Below are 21,896 nucleotides of genomic sequence, written 5' to 3'. Positions count from 1 at the left end.
ACAGTAAATATGTTTCATTTCACATTCAAATTCTGGTAAATATATATTTACTATTAAAGTGTTAAATTTAGAATAGCAGTCAGACTTGGCATCAAATTAACTATGACTATAACAAAGACAGGAGGGAAGCAGGCTACATGTTAGCTGACTTTGATTTAGACCATTTTCTTTTCAAATGATTCACAGTGAAAAGAGAGCAATGCCAACCACCATAATGATTAGGAATCCAGGCTCTGACATAAGATACTCCAAGTTCAAGTCAAAACTCTGTTACTTCTCCCTAGGAAAGCTGCTTAACATTTCAGAGCTAACTTTTTTCATCTGTAAAATGGGGACAACGACAGAATCTTCCTCACATGGTTGCTATGTTAAATGAGTAAACATGTATAAAGCCCTGAAAAAGCATCTAGCACATTGCAAATGAATACATTTCAGTTATTTTCTAAAGTTCTGATCCAAAGTTCTTCAAAAGAAGGCATAAGCTATTATTGGTCAAATTTAGCTAACTGTATCTTTCTTTTCACCAAGGTGTAGAGATGACTATCATGGTCTGCCCTACCAACAGTCCTGCTAAATATTCTTCCTCTGTGTTCTTGATACCCTCTTCTACCCCAACTCTCTCCTAGTCAGTCTCACTAAAGCTAATTTTATATGAGTAACTACATATCCCAAACACAATTCATGAGATCGCTAGTCACTCATCACTGTGACTTGGCTAAAGATGAACTGGCCCAATCAAACTTTCTGTTCAGAAATTCAGGAACCTAAGAAATTGAACACTGAAATCAGAAAGCCTTCAAGATTCAGGAACTTAGAACACTTATTTTGGGTCATGGTCAATTTCAATAAACAGAGAAAAATCAATCAAGAAAAGACAGAATATTATATATGTAAATAAAGAACAGTAGATACACCATAAGAAACAGACCAGATGATTGATACAGATGGATAGATATACATACATATATGAAGGGAAGGAAGGAGGAAGGTTGTGGGGGGGGAGGGTGGTTGCGGAGGGGAGGGAAGAAAGGAAGGGAAGAGAAAGAGAGGAAGGAAGGAAGGAAGGGAGGGGAGAAGGGGAGGAAAGGGGAAATGAAAGCTGATCTCCCAAACTGCCTTTTGTTACTACTCTTCCTGAGACATAGATAGTCCCCATAGCTCGAATTTAATATTTAGCCTCTCAATGAATCTCTCTTTACTTAAAAGTTACTTGAGTGAGTCTCTTCTCTGTAAGGAGGAAAAAAACAGCCTAACTAACTAAAATTTGAGTCCCCAGTTTTGTTGTTGCTGTTCAGTCGCTAAGTCATGTCTGACTCTTTGCAGCCCCAAGGACTGCAGCATGCCAGGCTTCCCTGTCCTTTACTATCTTCTGGAGTTTGCTCAAATTCATGTCCACTGAGTCAGTGATGCTATCTAACCATCTCATCCTCTGCTGCCCTCTTTTCCTTTTGCTTTCAGTCTTTCCCAGCACCAGGGTCTTTTTCAATGAGTCAGCTCTTCACATCAGGTGGCCAATCTATGTAGTATTATCTTTCAGATCAAACGTTTACAGCAACAGCTATTTCATAGTATATAACAATAACAGATGTTCATGATATGGTTAGAACATCAGAAAAGTGTTAAAAAATTATCTTTCTGAAGATTTTTATCAAAGACATCCAAAATTTTAAAATCTAGCACTCAGAAGGTTGTCAATCAGTTGCTAGAACCTCACTTTTCAAGATAACTGGGAATCCAGATAATTATGGCATCTGGGAATAGGCTTAAAAAGTAGATCTTTTGGGAATTTCCTGGTGGTCCAGTGGCTAAGACTCCATGCTCCTGTGGCTAAGACTCCATGCTCCCCCTGCAGAGGGCACAAATTCCATCCCTGATCAGGGAACTAAGATCTCACATGCTGCAACTAAAACACAGTGCAGCCAAATAAATAAATAATTTTTTTTAAAAAAAGGAGATCTTTTAAATCATCCGTGAGCTGTTTTTTTGCTCTGAAGAATAAACAAGTACTAACTTTTTATGACCTATCAAAATAATTCTAGACTTATGAGTTTATAAAGAATAGTCCATATTAAAGAATCTTATAAAACTCTATGAATATTAAAAATATTATAATAATTAATAAAACTTGATATTTGGAAACAAGAGTCTCCTGATATTATACTGACTTGAAAAATAACCAAACAAGGAAAACAGCTTCAAAAGGCATAAAGGTTAGTATAAGATTTTCACTAACTCTTTGAAAAAAGTGCTATGAAAAATGAGAAAGTAGTTGTGCTTTTTAATATACTGAATCTTAGACTCTAGCAAATCAAATAACCAGGTGAATGTTTTAAAATTCAAAACATAAAACTCATCTTAAAATTTTAAAACTGATTACACATGAGTGAAGTCAGTTTAAAACTGATTCAGTTCAGTTCAGTCACTCAGTTGTGTCCGACTCTTTGCGACCCCATGGACTGCAGCAGTCCAGGACCCCTGTCAATCACCAACTCCCGGAGTTGACTGAAACTCATGTCCATTGAGTCAGTGATGCCATCAAGCCATCTCATCCTCTATCAGGATCCTCCTGCCCCTAGTCCCTCCCAGCATCAGAGTCTTTTCCAATGAGTCAACTCTTCGCATGAGGTGGCCACAATACTAGAGTTTCAGCTTTAGCATCATTCCTTCCAAAGAACACCCAGGGCTAATCTCCTTTAGAATGGACTGGTTGGATCTCCTTGCAGTCCAAGGGACTCTCAAGAGTCTTCTCCAACACCACAGTTCAAACTCATCAATTCTTCGGTGCTCATCTTTCTTTATAGTCCAACTCTCACATCCATACATGACTACTGGAAAAACCATAACCTTGACTAGACGGACCTTTGTTGGCAAAGTAATGTCTCTGCTTTTCAATATGCTCTCTAGGTTGGTCATAACTTTCCTTCCAAGGAGTAAGCATCTTTTAATTTCATGGCTGCAGTCACCATCTGCAGTAATAAAACTGATTATACATGACTATACAACAACAAAAAAAGAAAATATTTACTAACCTTTATTTCCTAACATCACAGCAAGATGTAAAGGAGTGTTTCCTAAAACAGAAACAAAAACAAATCAAATTAGTATAAAAACACTGGAAAAATTATTTTTAAATGGTTTCTGCTCCTTCAGAAAGTTCACTGACAAATTTTAAGCAAAAATAATGTGACTACAAAACGATCCTCCTTATGTGGTAAAGTCAAGGTCAGAGGACGCAATGGTTTCTAAACACAGCATATCCTACTTGTGTTTCCTCCACCTCCCATGAAAAATATCCATTTTATTTTGGGACTTCTCCTTCAAAAAGATGTCAGATTCCTTTGTTGGTTATTTCTCTGTATCAACCTTTGTTCATTCAGCACACAGTTTAAATACCTACTACACACTCATCCTTCCTCATCTCAGTAAGATTCAATCCTGTCCTCAAGTTTTAAAAAAAATAAAAGAAAATGAAAACACTAACTGGAAAAAATATATTCACCCCCATGTTCACTGCAGCATTATTTACAATAGCCAAGATATGGAAACAAACTAGGCACCCATCGACAGACATATGGATAAAATGTGTGTGTGTCTGTATGTATTACACATTCAATGGAATGTTATTTGGCCATTAACAAAAGAATGAAATCCTGCCATCTGCAGCAACACAGATGGACAGTGAGGGCATTATGCTAAGTGAAAAAAGTCAGATAGAGACAAATACCATAGTCTCACCTATATGTGGATTTTTAAAAAATACATACATATATATATATACACAGAGAGAGAGAGAGAGAGAGAGAACAAACTGATGATTGCCAAAGGTGAAGAATAGGAGAGCAGGTGAAATGGGTGAAGAGAATTAAAAGGTACAAACTTTCAGTTAAGAAATTAAGTTGTGGGGATGTAACATATGGCATGGTTACTATTATACTGCATTTGAAAGTTGTTAAATGTAGATCTTAAAAGCTATCATCAAAAGAAAAAATAATTTTGAACTATGTATGGTGATGTATATTAATCAGACTTCTTGTGGTAATCACTTCACTATATACAAACATGAAAACATTAAGTTATAGACCTGAAAGTAATAAAATGTTGTATATCAATTATACTTCAATTAAAAAAAAAGAATATATTGCAAAGGTAAACAATTTCCTCTGTCTCAATATGCTAAATCTAGGTGGGTCTGTACCATTTTCTGTTTTGCTAAAGTCAATACCTTGTTATTATAAACATTTGTTTCTGATCAGCTCCAGAGAAAAAGAAATCTACATATACAAGTATCAATTTCCAATTTGATTGGTTAGAATAAGATCGTCTTCCACCTTTTATAAATATTGAACTAATTTCATGTGTTGCATTTACATTCTATGAAAATCTCTATCAAAACCAAAAAGAGTCACAAAAAGTAAACAAAACTTGTTGACAAACTGATGCCAGAAACAGCTCAACACTAGGTCAAAACCAAAGCCTTTACTTTGGACTTTCATTCTTAATTCCCATTTCAATCTCCTCTCTAAACTGGAATAATAATTTTAAAACAAAAACTTGACAATGTTGTAGTTTCACTTAAAAGGCTTGACCATGGTCCACATTTTATCTTTAACATGGCATAAAAGGTTCTTGAGATAAGTCCTTACCTTCCTTTCTTCTCCTATTTTCTTTCTTACCCCTATTTCATCTGAATTGCATGCAATAAATTCTCCAGTAGCCCAGATTCTTGATATTTTACACACATTTTGTTAATTCTTGCTAAATATTCCTTCCCATTGGCCTAGCAAGTTAACACTCACCTTTTAGGGCTTAGCTCAAACATCCTCTATCGACTGAAGCCTTCTCTAGATAATCAGATGTCCCTCTGCACTGCTCCCAGAGCCCTCTATACCTATCTCTTTATTGAAGCACTTTTCACACTAAACTGTACTTTTTATTTTATGTAGAAACATCTGTCTCCTTCATTAGACATTAACCTCAGTACAACTAGATACATATTTTATTCATTTATGGGTATGAAATGCTTCCAATACACATATAACATTCAAAATACAGTCAATAAGCATTCATGAATGAAGGCTTCAGAAAAAGCTCTGACTGATAGCAACAAACCCTAAAAATATCACTAAAATGCAACAGGCATTACCTTAGGCAAGGGTTGCACACTCGAATATTTCCATAATTGGGTAATGTAACTGTAAAAGTTTTCATGTTATTTTTCCTACATGTTTATAAGAACATGTTTATAAAACTATTTGGCCCTTGAATTTCCTTAGAGTGAACATTTTTATTATGGATTCATAATGACAAGAGTACTGATGTTTCCTAATTCCTTTTTGTGTATGTTTTGACAATGTTTTTCTAGGATTCTGTCTATGTCATCTAAATTGTCATCTATTGTCATACATTTTGTTCATAAATATCCTTCTACGATTTATCAATGACATTAAAACTTACACAGATGCCCCAGTTTTCGTTCACATCTGTTATTTGTGTTTCTTATTTGATCAGTCTGAGGTTCATTAATTTTACGCATCTTTTTAAAGAACAAAGTTTTGGCATGTTGCTACCTAACATCTGTTCTAATAATTGTTGCCTTTATTATTTCTTTTCTTCTGTTATTTGGGTGAAATAGACTTAAGTTGGGAAATTAGGTAAATTAAGTTGTTCTTTTCCTAATTTCTCGAAATGGATTCTTAGATGCTTGGTTTTTCACCTTTTCCTAGTATCTTTATCTTTTGATCACTAATCTCTAGATTAATTGCAATGTGATCAGAGAACAAACTCAATATAATTTCAGTCTGAAACATGTTGAAAGTTGCTTTATGGTCAAGTTTAATCAATTTTTGTAAATGTTTTCTGTATGTTTGAAAACAACATGTAACCTGAGGGTCTGGGGTACAACATTTCAAATAAACATACTAGGCCCAGTTTGTGTTGTTCATACTTTTTGTATCCTTACTGGTTTTCTTGTCAGCTTATTGTTAAAAAGAGGAAAGCTAAAATCTCCCACTATAATGGGGATTTCTATATCTTCTTATATTTCTAGCAATATTTGCTTGGTATATTTTCAGCCTATGTTATTAATTTGTAATTACTTTGCCGGTAAAATGAATGATTTTTTCATCTTGAAGCACCTCTCTTTATCTCAGTATTTTCTGCTTTAAATTCTATTATGATGTTAATACTGGAGAAGGAAATGGCAACCCCCCCTCCCCCTGTATTCTTGCCTGGAGAATTCCATGGACAGAGGAGTCTGGGAGGCTACAGTCCATGGGGTGCAAGAGTCGGACACCACCTAGTGACTAACCTACTACAATCACATGATGTTAACACAACTATACCAATTTTTTGACTGTTATTTACATGGAATATATTTTTCACTCCTTTCACGTTCAATTTTTACATGTTGTATTTCAGATATGTTTCCAATTGTATGCAGTTGGGTGTTTTTTCATACAGTAAGACAGTATTTATCATTTAACTGTTAGAGCATTTAATCCAGTCTCATATATTGTACTTAATCATATTGAAGTGAAAGTTGCTCAGTCATGTCCAACTTTTTGTAACCCCACAAACTATACAGTCCATGGAATTCTCCAGGCCAGAATACTGGAGTGGATAGCCATTCCCTTCTCCAGGGCATCATCCCAACCCAGAGATAGAGCCCAGGTCTACCCATATGGCAGGCGGATTCTCTACCAGCTGAGCCACTAAGGATATTATTGGAGTTTAACTCTTCCTTCCAGCATTGTGCTTTCTTTTGTGCTTTCAATATCTGTCTTGCCAGTTTTCCATTTCTTTTTCTCATCTTCCTACCTTTTTCCAAATTGATTATTTTCATATTTCCATTTTTTGGTTTTCTATCTGTGGGTGGAAGGTATGTATTTATTTTTACTATTTTTATAGTAGTTATCCTAGACATGCACTGTCCAATATGGTAGCTATATGTGGTTATTGAGTATTTGAAGTGTGGCTGGTCTGAACTGAGATGCGCCATAAGTAGGTTTTTTAAGACTTTAGTATGAAAAACAAGAATGTAAAATATTTCAATAATGTTTTATATTGATCATCACATTAAAATAATGTTTCAGATATTTTGGGTTAAATAAAATGTAGTATTAAAATTAATTTAACCTACTTCTATTTTATAAGGCTAATAGAAAATTTAGTTTTAAGAGAGGCTTGCACTGGCTTTCTATTAGATAGCACAGCTCTAAAGTTTACAATATGCATCCTTGATTTATCAAATTCTCACAGTAAATGGCACATTACCCTTGAGAGCAAGTCAGTGACCTTAGAACACTAACTTCATTCCCTCCATCCAGACTGACACGCTGTTATCTAGTCTCATGAGTTTCTATTTGAACCTTACAGTCAATATTCATTTAGGATTTCTTACCACTTTTGTTGCTCTTCATTCCTTTCTACTTCAGAATCACTTTTTTTCTATCTGAAATACATCCTTCAGTATTTCTTTTAGTGGTGGTCTGATAAGTGAATTCTCTTAGGTTTTGTTTGCAAATGTTTATTCAACTTCAAAGGGTACTGTAAGGGGTATATAATTCTTGATTAGCTGTTCTTTTCTTCAGTATTCTATATGGTCTTATGGTTTTCTTTCTTGTTGAGAAGTCAGCTATAGGAATTTCTACTGTTCTTTCTAAAGTAATACGAATTTTCTGGCAGCACTTAAGTTTTTTTTTCAGCCATCTCATTCTAATGTGCAATTCTTTTTTTTTATTCTGGGTTTTGCCAAGAGAACGCACTGGTCATAGCAAACACCCTCTTCCAACAACAACACAAGAGAAGACTCTACACACAGACATCACCAGATGGTCAACACTGAAATCAGATTCGTAATATTCTTTGCAGCCAAAGATGGAGAAGCTCTATACAGTCAGCAAAAACAAGACCCAGAGCTGACTGTGACTCAGATCGTGAACTCCTTATTGCCAAATTCAGATTTAAATCTGAAGAAAGTAGGGAAAACCACTAGACCATTCAGTATGACTTAAATCAAATTCTTTATGATTATACAGTGGAAGTGAGAAACAGATTCAAGGGATTAGATCTGATAGAGTGAATAAAGAACTATGGACCAAGGTTCGTGACACTGTATAGGAGGCAGTGATCAAGACCATCTTTAAGAAAAAGAAATGCAAAAAGGCAAAATGGTTGTCTGAGGAGGCCTTACAAATAGCTGAGAAAAAAAAAAAAGATGAAAAAGGCAAAGGAGAAAAGGAAAGATAAACCCATTTGAATGCAGAGCTCCAAAGAATAGCAAGGAGAGATAAGAAGCCTTTCTGGGTGATCAATGCAAAAAAAAAGAGGAAAACAATAGAATGGGAAAGACTAGAGATCTCTTCAAGAAAATTAGAGATACCAAAGGAACATGTCATGCAAAGATAGGCTCAACAAAGGACAGAAATTGTATGGACCTAACAGAAGCAGAAGATATTAAGAAGAGGTGGCAAGAAAAAAAAAAAAAAAAGAAGAAGAAGAGGTGGCAAGAATACATAGAAGAATCATACAAAAAACGATCTTGATGACTCAGATAACCACGATGGTGTGATCACTCACCTAGAGCCAGATATCCTGGAATGTGAAGTCAAGTGGGCCTTAGGAAGCATCATTACAAACAACGTTAGTTGAGATGATGAAATTCCAGTTGAGCTATTTCAAATCCTAAAAAATGATGCTGTGAAAGTACTGCACTCAATATGCCAGCACATTTGGAAAACTCAGCAGTGGCCACGGGACTGGAAAAGGTCAGTTTTCATTCCAATCCCAAAGAAAGGCAATGCCAAAGAATGCTCAAACTACTGCACAATTGCACTCATCTCACATACTAGTCAAGTCATGCTCAAAATTCTCCAAGCCAGGCTTCAACAGCACATGAACCATGAACTTCCATATGTTCAAGCTGGATTTAGAAAAGGCAGAAGAAACAGAGATCAAATTCCCAACATCGGCTGGATCATCGAAAAAACAAGAGAGTTCCAGAAAAACATCTACTTCTGCTTTATTGACTACACTAAAGCCTTTGACTATGTAGATCACAACAAACTATGGAAAATTCTTAAAGAGATGGGAATACCAGACCATCTGACCTGCCTCCTGAGAAATCTGTACACAGGTCAAGAAGCAAGTTAGAACTGGACATGGAACAACAGACTGGTTCCAAATCAGGAAAAGAGTACATCACGGCTGCATACTGTCACTCTGCTTATTTAAATTACATGCAGAGTACATCATGCAAAATGCCAGGCTGGATGAAGCACAAGCTGGAATCAAGATTGCCAGAAGAAATATCAATAACCTCAGTTATCCTCATGACACTACCCTTATGGCAGAAAGTGAAGAACTAAAGAGCCTCTGGTTGAAAGTGAAAGAGGAGAGTGAAATAGTCGGCTTAAAACTCAACATTCAGAAAATGAAGATCATGGCATCTGGTCCCATCACTTCATGGCAAGTAGATGGGGAAAAAATGTAAACAGTGAGAGACTTTATTTTTGGGGGGCTCCAAAATCACTGCAGATGGTGATGCAGCCATGAAATTAAAAGATGCTTACTCCTTGGAAGGAAAGCTATGACCAACCTAGATAGCAGATTAAAAAGCAGAGACATCACTTTGCCAACAAAGGTCTGTCTAGTCAAAGCTATGGTTTTTCCAGTAGTCATGTATGGATGTGAGAGTTGGACTATTAAAAAAACTGAGCACTGAAGAATTGATGCTTTGAACTGTGATGTTGGAAAAGACTCTTGAGAGTCCCTTGGACTGCAAGGAGTCCAGCCATTCCATCCTAAAGGATATCAGTCCGGGGTGTTCATTGGAAGGACTGATGCTGAAGCTAACACTCCAAGACTTTGGCCACCTGATGTGAAGAACTGACTCATTGAAAAAGACCCTGAGGCTGAGAAAGATTGAAGGCAGGAGGAGAAGGGGACAACAGCAGATGAGATGGTTGGATGACATCACTGCCTCTATGGACATGAGTTTGAGTAAGCTCCGGGAGCTGGTGATGGACAGGGAAGCTTGGCATGCTGCAGTCCATGGGGTCACAAAGAGTCAGGCACGACTGAGTGACTGAAAAGAACTGAACTGGGCTTCTTAAATCTCTGAAATGGTATCTTTCATCAATTTTTGAAAATTCTCAGCAATTGTCTTCTCAAATATCCCTTTAGCCCCATATCCTCTCTCTTCTCTCCTGTTGTTCAATTAACATAAAACTGCTGTTACCTTTTTAGTTTTTAAAACATTTCTTCCCCTTTTTCATTATATTTTCTTCTGACATATTTCCAAGATCATAAGTTCAGTCTTCCTCAGGATCTAAACTGTTATTAAGCCCATTGATTTTGTTTTTAACTCAGGATTATACATTTCCATTTGAGAATTTCTACTTAGTTCTTTTCCAGATATTTTATTTCAATTTTCATAGTTCCAAGTTCTCTACTAAAATATTCAACCCTGTCTCTCATCCTCCAAGAAACTCATAAACATTGTCATCTAAAGTGTCTGTCCATACAAACTACTATACTTAAAACAGATAAACAACAAGGTCCTACTGTAAATAGCACAGAGAACTAAATTCAGTATCTTATAATAAACTATAATGGAAAAATCTGAAAAAGAGTATGCATATGAATAACTGAAATACTTTGCAATACACCAGAAACTAGTATAACATTATTAATCAACTATACTTCTATTAAATAATGAAAAATAGTTCCTAATAATAATTACAATAAGTGAAGCTCTGATGATTGTTTCTTTTACTGCTTCTCATTCATGTTGTCCAGTTTCCCTGTAATGCTGGTCATCTATAAGCTGAATGTGATATTTAACTAACTCCTTATGCAAAAATCCTGGAGCCTAAGAAACAAATCCTTCAGACTTTCATTTGTTTCTGCCATATGGCTGGGGGTACTAGACTAACCCAGGGACTGATATTTTTTTCTGGCCCTCAAGACTCAAAAGTATGATTCACCCTGTAACAGAGCTGATTTACCTGCAACTGACCCTTATTCCCAAGCTGCAGCTCTTCAAGTTTTCATCCCAAAGACCAGCATTTTTAATAGATACCTCACACCTGGTAGGCCCTGAAAGTGAAAGTGTTAGTCCTACTCTTTGCAACCCCATGGACTGTGGCACTCCAGGCTACTCTGTCCATGTAATTCTCCAGGCAAGAACACTGGTGTGAATAGCGATTTCCTTTTCCAGGAGCTCTTCCCAATCCAGGGATCGAACCCAGGTCTCCTGCAGCGCAGGCAAATTCTTTACCATCAAGCCACTAGGGAAGCTCAATCTCTATCTTTTGTCCTCTTAGCTCACTGAGACTGTCAAAAATACCACTCCGCCTCTTAACCACTTCTTCAGGATTCACAAAAGCTACTGGGGAAATATAACCTCAAGTGTTAGGCTCACTTCTTTGGGTTTTCATCTTCTGCCAGATTTTGGACCAGGGGTTCCTTCCTACCTCATTAGATCTTCAATGCCCTTAAAGTAGAATATTTTATTCTTTGTTGTTGTTCAGTCGCCCAGTTGTGTCCTACTCTTTGTGATCCCATGGACTGCAACATGCCAGGCCTCCCTATCCCTCAGCATCTCCCAGAGTTTGCTCAAGTTCATGTTCATTGTATTGGTGATGCCATGCAGACATCTCATCCTCTGACACCCTCTTCTCCTGCCCTCAATCTTTCCCAGCATCTTGAACTTTTCCAAAGAGTCATCTGTTCGCATCAGATGACCAAAATACTGGAGCTTCAGCATCAGTCCCTCCAGTGAATATTCAGGGTTGATCTCCCTTAAGATTGACTAGTTTGATCTTGCTATCCAAGGGACTTTCAGGAGTCTTCTCCAGCACCAGATTTCTATGGCATCAATTCTTTGACGTTCTCTGCCTTCTTTACGGTACAGCTCTCACAACCATATGTGACCACTGAGAAGACCATAACCTTGACTATACGGACCTTTGTCGGCAGAGTAATGTCTCTGCTTTTCAACACACTGTCTAGGTTTATCATTGCTTTCCTGCCAAGAAGCAGTCGTCTTCTGAGTTCATGACTAGTCACCATCCACAGTGATTTAGGAGCCCAAGAAGAAGAAATCTGTCACTACTTCCACCTTCTCCCCGTCTATTTGCTATGCAGTAATGGGTCCAGATGCCATGACCTTAGTTTTTTTAATATTTAGTTAAATGGGCTCTTTCACTCTCCTTCACCCTCATCAAGAGGTTCTTTAATTCCTCTTTGCTTTCCGCTATTAGAGTGGTATCATTCGCACAGGAGACTGTTGATGTTTCTCCCCCCTATCTTGATTCCAGCTTTTAACTCATGTAGCCCAGCATTTCTCATGATGTGCTCAGTGTATAGGTTAAACAAACAAGGTGACAGCAAACAGCCCTGTCATACTCCTTTCTAGATCTTAAACCAATCAGTTGTTCCATACAACATTCTAACTGTTGCTTCTTGACCTGCACACGGGTTTCTCAGGAGACAGGCAAGATGGTCTAGTATTCTCATCTGTCTAAGAGCTGTCTAGTTTGTCATGATCCATAGTCAAAGGCTTTAACATAGTCAATGAAACAGAGATAGATGTTTTCTGAAATTCCCTTGCTTTCTCTTTAATCCAGCAAATGTTGCCAATTTGACCTCTAGTTCCTCTTCCTTTTCTAAACCCAGCCTGGACATCTGGAAGTTCTTGGTTCACGTAATGCTGAAGCTTAGCATGCAATATTTTAAGCATGACCTTACTACCATGGAAGATAAGTGTGACTGTCTAATGGTTAGCACATTCATTAGTACTACCCTTCTTGGGAATTGGGATGAGGACTGACCATTTCCAGTCCTGTGGCCACTGCTGGGTCTTCCAGATTTGCTGACATAATGAATGCAAAACCTTGATGGCATCATCCTTTAGGGATCTGAATAGTTCTGCTGGAATTTTATTCTTATTTGCTTCTAAAGAAGACTGGTCCTAATTATCTAGCTCATCATTACTAGAGGCAGAAGTCCTACTTTGATTTTATTTCTCTATCTTCATTAATACTTTGCTATTTTTTTTATACTTTTTTGATGAGTGCATAAACATGCAATAACTTTATGAGTGCTAATGATCATACCTTCTATCAAAATATAATTACTCTGTTAGCACTTTTAAATCACTTTACCTCAAATTCAATTTTATCAGCAATTGACAGTCATAGCTTTCTTTTCTTTACCACCAACACAACAATAAAATTTACAATTTTCACTATTCTCCAAGGATGTATGAAAGTCCTTTTCTTTGCTTTAGTTACCAGATGTCATAGTTACTATTTTTGGAATTTCTTCACTATTGTTTTCTCTTAGTAACAAATGCCATACCTTAAGAAAATGAACAGGGAAGACACATGACTCAAGCCCAACTAGTCTGATACCCAATGAGAAAACTGCTAATATACAACAGTATGCAAGTTTCAGGTGTATAACACAGTGATTCACAATTTTAAAGGATATATTCCATTTATAGTTATAAAGTATAGGCTATATTGTCTGTATTATATTATGTATCCTTATAGCTTATTTATTTTGCACATAGTGGTCTGTATCTCTTATTCTGATACCCTCCTCTTGTCTCCTTTTGCTTCTCCCCACTGATAACCATTAGTTTGTTCTCTATATCTGCGACTGTTTGTTTTTTGTTATATTCACTGGTCTATTTTACTTTTTAGAATCCACATGTAAGTAATATCATACAGTATTTGTTTCTGTCTGACTTATTTCACTTCAAGTTCATCCATGTTGCTACACATTCATCCATGTTGCTACATAAAACAAAATTTCACATTTTTATGGCTGAGTAATATTCCATTGTATATAAATCACATTTTCTTCCATTCATATTTAATGGACACTCAGGTTGCTTCCATACTTTGGCAATTGAAAAGAATGCTGCTATGAACACTGGGGATGCATGTATCTTTTCAAATAAGTGTTTTCAGTTTCATTCAGATAAATACCCTAGAGTAAAACTGCTGGTTCTATTTTTACTTTTTTGAGAAATTGCCTTACTGTTTTCCATAGCAGCCACACCAATTTGCATTCCTTACAACAGTGTAGGTTCCCTTTTCTCCATATCCTTGTGAGTATGTTATTCATGTTTTTTTTATTAATTTTTATTAGAGTACAGTTGATTTACTATTTGTGTTCTTTTTGATGACAGCCATTCTGACAAGTGTGAGATGACTGTGATTTTAATTTGCATTTCTCTGATAATTAACGTGTCTCTTAGCAATTTGTATATCTTCTTTGGAAAACTGTTTATGCAGACCTTCTGCACACTTTTTAATTAGGTTTCTTTTTTTTTTTAATGTTGAGCTGTATGAGCTGTTTATGTATTTTGGATATTAACCCCTTGTTGGTCAGATCATGTGCAAATATTTTCTCCCATTCCATAGGTAGTCTTCTCATTTTGTCAATGGTTTCTTTCACTATGCAAATGCTTCCTGGTTTAACAAGGTCCCATTTGTTTATTTTTATTTCCTTTGCTTAGGCAACAGATTAAAAAAAATATTGGTACTATTTACATCAAAGAGTGTTTTGTCTATGTTTTCCTCTAGGAAGTACTGGTCTTACATTTAGGTCTTTAATTCATTTTGAGCTTATTTTAATAAATATATGGTGTTAGAAACTGTTCTAATCTCATTCTTTGACATGTAAGCTGTCCAGTTTTCCCAGCATCACTTATTAAAGAGACTGTATTTTCTCCATTGTGTATTCTTGCCTCCTCTGTCACAGACTAACTGACCAACATGCATGGGTTTATTTCTGAGCTTTCTGTTCTGTTCCATTGATCTAAATGTCTCTTTTTATGCCAATACCATACTGTTTTGGTTCCTGTATTTTTATAGTATTCTGAAGTCAGGAAGCTTGATCCCTCCAGTTCTGTTCTTTCTCAAGATTTCTTTTGCTAATTAGGGTCTTTTGTGTTTCCAAACAAATTTTAGAATTATTCATTCTAGTTCTACGGAAAAACACCCTTGGTGTTTTGATAGGGACTGCAATAAATCTGTAGGCTTCTTTGGATGGTACAGCCATTTTAACAATATTAATTCTTCCAAACCATGAACACGGTATATCTTTTTGTCTGTTTATTTACTCTTCAATTTCTTTCATCAGTGTTACTGTCAAGACTTTTTTACTGTATTCAATTTAGATATTTTAAAATGAAGTAACTATATTTTTTTAATTTCCCATAGAATCTTGATAATTTGGACAGTTTTCTTCACATCATGATTTACCAGTTTTAAAGAAACAAACTGCTTTATGTGTTACTAAAAAACAAGGCAATTATCTTCTAAACTTCTATTTCTTACAGTTCTTAATAGAGTCTTAGGATACTTATATTGATGCTTCTTTTATAATAACCATTTTCAAAGACTCTCAAATGGATTTTTTTTTTTCTGCTTTTCCATCCTGGAATGATTCATTCAGCTCTAGTATGGGAAAGGGCAAGCATATTGCCCTTGCTTTTCTCTCAACGTCCAAGAGAAAAAGCAGCAGAAACTCCTCTACATGCTGAAGCTAAAAGAACAAACTGATATTTAAGTACTTTCCTATGACACTCTAAATACAAAGAAATCAAACAGCTGAGGGATTGAAGAGTTGCTGCACGTAACTCAAAAGATAAGAATGGTACAAGGCTTCTACTCCAAAAACTAGAAGATACTATTGAAAAAAATTAAATAATATCTAAATACCCCAAATTCATGGATTAAATATTGTTAAGATGGCAATGCTCCCTAAATTGGTCCATAAACTCAAAGCACTCTCCATTAAAACACAGCTGGCTTTTTGTTGAAAACTGACAAGATGATCCAAAAATTCATACAAAAATTCAAGGGACCCAAAATATTCAAAACAATCTTGGGAAAAAAACAACAAAGTTGGAGAAGTCATACTTTCCAATTTCAAAACTTTCTACAAACCACAATAATCAATATAGTATGTACTTGCATAAGGACAGAAATATGTATCAATCACACCATCAAAAAATAATTTAAAAAAAGATCACAGACCTAAAGGTTAAGATTAAAACTCTAAAATCCTTAGGAGAAAAAACAAAGAGTAAATTTTTGTGATCTTTAATTAGGTAATGGTTTCCAAGATACACCAAAAGCACAGCAAAAAGAAAATAAACTGGATTTCACCAAAATTACATTTTATGTTATAAAGGATACCATCAAGAAGAGGAAAAAGACAACCTACAAAGGAAGAAAATAGTCTGCGAATCATATATATGATAAGGGTTTTTTTTATCCAGAATATATAAAGAACTCTTACAACTAAATAATAAAAAGACAACCCAATTTAAAACTGGGAATATATGAATAGCCATTTCTCCAAAGAAGATATACAAATGGCCAAAAAGCACATGAAAATATGCTCAATACCACTAGCCACTAAGGAAGTACAAATTAAAACCACAAGCAGATGCAACTTTATGCTCACTTGGATACCTATAACCAAAGACAGGTAACAACAAATGTTGGCAAGGAGGAGAAATTGAAATCTTCAAACACTGTTCTTGGGCTAGTGAAACAGTGCAACTACTTTGGAAAATAGTTTGGCAATTCGTCAAAATGGTAAACACAGACTTAACACATGAGCCAGCAAAAGATATACACCCAAGAAAATGGAAACATCTCCACACAAAACATATACAAGTGCTCATGTGAGCATTACTCAAAATAACCAAAAGGTAGAAACAACTCAAATTTGCATTAACTGATGAGTATAAATAAAATGAGAAATACCCATACGATGTAATCTTAATTGTAAATAAAAAGGAATCAAGTACTGATACATGCTATAACACAAATTTAAAAAAAAAAATGTGCTAAGTGAAAGACCACATATTGTGTCATTTTCTTTCATAAGAAATGTCTAGAATAATAAAATCTAAACAGTAGATTAGTGATTGTCTAGGGCTGGAAGAAATGGAGCGGGAAGCATTGAAAGGTAAAAAAAAACATGATTTCTTTTTAAGGTGATAAAAATGTTCTCAAATTGATTGTGGTGATAGTTGCACAACTTAGAATTTACCAGAAACCATTTAACTGTATATCTTTAAAGGTTCAACTATACACTAAAGGAATTATATCAGAATAGGAGAAGAGATAAGGAAGTGAGGGTTAACACATTCACTGAAATAATTTTTTTTTAATCTTCCTTAAAAAGATCTTTTTACCAGATTTATTTTACCTTAACAACCACCACACCCAAGTTAGTCTAGCTCTCAACTAAAACAAGCTTTCTTGCCCACTTGCTTTCTCACTGTGAATTTCTCTATTCAAAATAAGGTACTGTAAAAAAGCTTTATTATTTTTCAACTGTTATCAATCTTAATGATATCAATAAATGAAGGCAAGAAGAAGGGGTAAGCTTGCTCTGGCACAAATTTACTCCTGCCATCTGTTTCCTGTATTAGAAACTTCTTTATCCTATAATTCAGGGACATGACGTAAACACAGTTTTACTGGAACCCAGCCACATGCTGATTGTTTATGAATTGTTTATGGCTACTTTCAAGTAACAAATGGTATAGCTTGCAAAGCCAACAATATTTATTTATCTTGCTCTTTAATGAAATCTTTGTAGACCAATGCTCTAAATACTGAGGGTTTCATGTCACATTATATTGTTCCCAGGATAGAACACTTATCATTCATCAATATAATTTCTATATGTAATCATACTACACTACTATTAAAAATTTCTCACATAACCTAGTTTACTTGATTCTAGAGTCACCATTGTATCCTAATATAAAGTTAGAAGAGGAGTTGATCAGTTCAGCTCAGTTCAGTCGCTCAGTCGTGTCCAAATCTGTGCGACCCCATGAATTGCAGCACGCCAGGCCTCCCTGTCCATCACCAACTCCCGGAGTTCACTCAAACTCAAGTCCATTGAGTCGGTGATGCCATCCAGCCATCTCATCCTCTGTCGTCCCCTTCTCCTCCTGCCCCAAATCCCTCCCAATATCATTCTTTTCCAATGAGTCAACTCTGCATGAGGTGGCCAGTCTTGGAGTTTCAGCTTTAGCATCAGTCCTTCCAAAGAACACCCAGGACTGATCTCCCTTAGAATGGACTGGTTGGATCTCCTTGCAGTCTAAGGGACTCTCAAGAGTCTTCTCCAACATCACAATTCAAAAGCATCAATTCTTCGGCACTCAGCTTTCTTCACAGTCCAACTCTCACATCCATACATGACTACTGGAAAAACCATAGCCTTGACTAGACGGACCTTTGTTGGCAAAGTAATGTCTCTGCTTTTCAACATGCTATCTAGGTTGGTCATAACTTTCCTTCCAAGGAGTAACCGTCTTTTAATTTCATGGCTGCAGTCACCATCTGCAGTGATTTTGGGGCCCCAAAACATAAAGCCTGACACTTTTCCACTGTTTCCCCATCTATTTCCCATGAAGTGATGGGACCGGATGCCATGATCTTCGTTTTCTGAATCTTGAGCCTTAAGCCAACTTTTTCACTCTCCTCTTTTATTTTCATCAAGAGGCTTTTTAGTTCCTCTTCACTTTCTGCCATAAGGGTGGTGTCATCTGCATATCTGAGGTTATTGATATTTCTCCCGGCAATCTTGATTCCAGCTTGTCCTTCTTCCAGCCAAGTGTTTCTCATGATGTACTCTGCATAGAAGTTAAATAAGCAGGGTGACAATATACAGCCTTGACGTACTCCTTTTCCTATTTGGAACCAGTCTGTTGTTCCATGTCCAGTTCTAACTGTTGCTTCCTGACCAGCATATAGGTTTCTCAAGAGGCAGGTCAGGTGGTCTGGTGTCCCAACTCTTTCAGAATTTTCCACAGTTTATTGTGATCCACACAGTCAAAGGCTTTGCAGTAGTCAATAAAGCAGAAATAGATGTTTTTCTGGAACTCTCTTGCTTTTTCCATGATCCAGTGGATGTTGGCAATTTGATCTCTGGTTCCTCTGCCTTTTCTAAAACCAGCTTAAACATCTGGAAGTTCATGGTTCACGTATTGCTGAAGCCTGGCTTGGAGAATTTTGAGCATTACTTTACTAGTGTGTAAGATGAGTGCAACTGTGCAGTAGTTTGAGCATTCTTTGGCATTGCCTTTCTTTGGGACTGGAATGAAAACTGACCTTTTCCAGCCCTGTGGCCACTGCTGAGTTTTCCAAATTTGCTGGCATATTGAGTGCAGCACTTTCACACCATCATCTTTCAGGATTTGAAATAGCTCAACTGGAATTCCATCACCTCCACTAGCTTTGTTCGTAGTGATGCTTTCTAAAGCCCACTTGACTTCACATTACAGGATGTCTGGCTCTAGGTGAGTGATCACATCATTGTGATTACCTTGGTCACAAAGATCTTTTTTGTACAGTTCTTCTGTTTTCTTGCCACCTCTTCTTAATATCTTCTGCTTTTGTTGGGTCCATATCATTTCTGTCCTTTATCGACCCTAGCTTTGCATGAAATGTTCCCTTGGTATCTCTAATTTTCTTGAAGAGATCTCTAGTCTTTCCCATTCTGTTCTTTTCCTCTATTTCTTTGCATTGATCACTGAGGAAGGCTTTCTTATCTCTCCTTGCTATTCACTGGAACTCTGCATTCAGATGCTTATATCTTTCCTTTTCTCCTTTGCTTATCGCTTCTCTTTTCACAGCTTTTTGTAAGGCCTCCCCAGTCATTTTGCTTTTTTGCATTTCCTTTCCATGGGGATGGTCTTGATCCGTCTCCTGTACAATGTCACGAACCGCATTCCATAGTTCATCAGGCACTCAATCAGATCTAGTCCCTTAAATTTGTTTCTCACTTCCACTGTATAATCATAAGGGATTTGATTTAGGTCATACGTAAATGGTCAGTGGTTTTCCCTACTTTCTTTAATTTAAATCTGAATTTGGTAATAAGGAGTTCATGATCTGAGCCACAGTAGCTCCCAGTCTTATTTTTGCTGACTGTATAGAGGTTCTCCATCTTTGGCTGCAAAGAATATAATCAATCTGATTTTGGTGTTGACCATCTGGTGATGTCCATGTGTAGAGTCTTCTCTTGTGTTGTTGGAAGAGGGTGTTTGCTATGACCAGTGCGTTCTCTTGGCAAAACTCTATTAGCCTTTGCCCTGCTTCATTCCGTATTCCAAGGCCAAATTTGCCTGTTACCCTAGGTGTTTCTTGACTTGCTTCTTTTGCATTCCAGTCCCCTATAATGAAAAGGACATCTTTTTTGGGTGTTAGTTCTAAAAGGTCTTGAGGGTCTTCATAGAACCATTCAACTTCAGCTTCTTCAGCGTTACTGGTTGGGGCATAGACTTGGATTACTGTGACATTGAATGGTTTGCCTTGGAAACGAACAGAGATCATTCTGTCGTTTTTGAGATTGCATCCAAGTACTGCATTTTGGACTCTTGTTGACCATGATGGCTATTCCATTTCTTCTAAGGGATTCCTGCTCACAATAGTAGATACAGTGGTCATCTGAGTTCATAGGTTCTGTTGTTTCTTTAACATCTTACCTAGAAGCAAACTGCATTCATTTTCATTCAATAAATATTTACTGAGCATCACTATGCACTAGTCATATAGTACTAGACACTAGAAATTCAACCGCTAATAAGCCAGAAACTCTTGTCTTCATGGAGTTTATATTCATAAAAGGAAGAGAAATATAAAATGAAACAAAATAGATTTTAAGTATTGAGAAAAACAAAAGGCTAAGACTGAAAATAATGAGAAGCATACTTTTTGATATTTAAATTAGGAAAATCTCTCTAAAGAGATAATGTTTAAAATGAGATCTAAAAGCTAAGTAAGAAATAAGAAATCAAAGAATGAGAAGAAATGCATTCTAGACAGAAGCCAGAAATAACCTAGCATATTCAAGAAGTAAAAGAAAACAAGTATGGCCAGACACAGAAAAAAAGGAAAGATTGGTACAAGATTATATCAGGAAAGTAAAAAAGGGTTCTTTACCTATGATTTAAAAAATATGAACTTATTTTGAAGTGGAGAAGGCATTAAAAGATCTTGAACAGGGATATGACATGATACAACTTACATTTTAAGATCACTTTTCTTACCCCACAGAAAGTGGAATTGAGGGGGACATAGAGAGACTAGTGGCAGATCCAGTACAGTATTCCAGGGAAAAGATAATAAAAATTGGTTGGTCTCAACGTGGACTGGAGACAGAAAGTAGACGGACTTGCTAATTAGATATGTGTGGGTAAAAAAAGGGAGTGAGACAAAGAAGGAAATCAGCCCTGAATATTCATTGGAAGGACTGATGTTGAAGCTGAAGCTCCAATACTTTGGCCAAAGAACTGACTCATTTGAAAAGACCCTGATGCTAGGAAAGATTGAGGGCAGGAGGAGTAGGATACGACAGAGGATGAGATGGTTGGATGGCATCACCAACTCGACGGACATGAGTTTGAGCAAGCTCTGAGAGTTGGTGATGGACAGGGAAGACTGGTATGCTGCAGTCCATGGGGTCACAAAGAGTCAGACATGACTAAGCCACTGAACTTAACTGAGACAAAGAATGATCTCAATGATTGACACCTGAGAGCTGGATATCTAATGATGTGATTTAGGGGATGGCCAGGGGGGAGGCAGAAGGTGATAACTCCATTTTAGACAAATAAATTTTGAGATATCTCTAAGATTCTCAAGTGTGGATAATTATAATATCTGGAACTCCAAGGAGAAGTCTAGACTGGAGATATAAATTCAAATTAAAAAAAGAGAAAGACATTTACAATCAAACAAATAAATTTCTGAATATCTATTTTTGTCCTAATATTTGAAAAGGTAGCAACAGCTCTCTTTCTTCACTTCTCTTTCAGGAGAAAAAAAAAAAAGCTGTAATGT

The 21,896-nt window shown here is 36.4% G+C and overlaps 1 protein-coding gene across 1 annotated transcript in view; it reads right to left on the bottom strand.

The window, feature by feature from the left end:
- Window positions 1–21,896, bottom strand: part of ANKRD13C (ankyrin repeat domain 13C) — an 89,056-nt gene that overhangs the window by 53,780 nt on the left and 13,380 nt on the right. Inside the window, exon 2 of the mRNA XM_068964817.1 lies at window positions 3,030–3,071. Coding sequence (XP_068820918.1) covers window positions 3,030–3,071 — 42 coding nt within the window. The remainder of the gene's footprint in view (window positions 1–3,029; window positions 3,072–21,896) is intronic.

This window comes from Capricornis sumatraensis, chromosome 2 (genome assembly GCF_032405125.1).
Source record: "Capricornis sumatraensis isolate serow.1 chromosome 2, serow.2, whole genome shotgun sequence".
NCBI classification, from domain to species: domain Eukaryota; kingdom Metazoa; phylum Chordata; class Mammalia; order Artiodactyla; family Bovidae; genus Capricornis; species Capricornis sumatraensis.
Note: the sequence above shows the minus strand (reverse complement) of the source record. Positions and strands in the feature narration are given on the sequence as shown.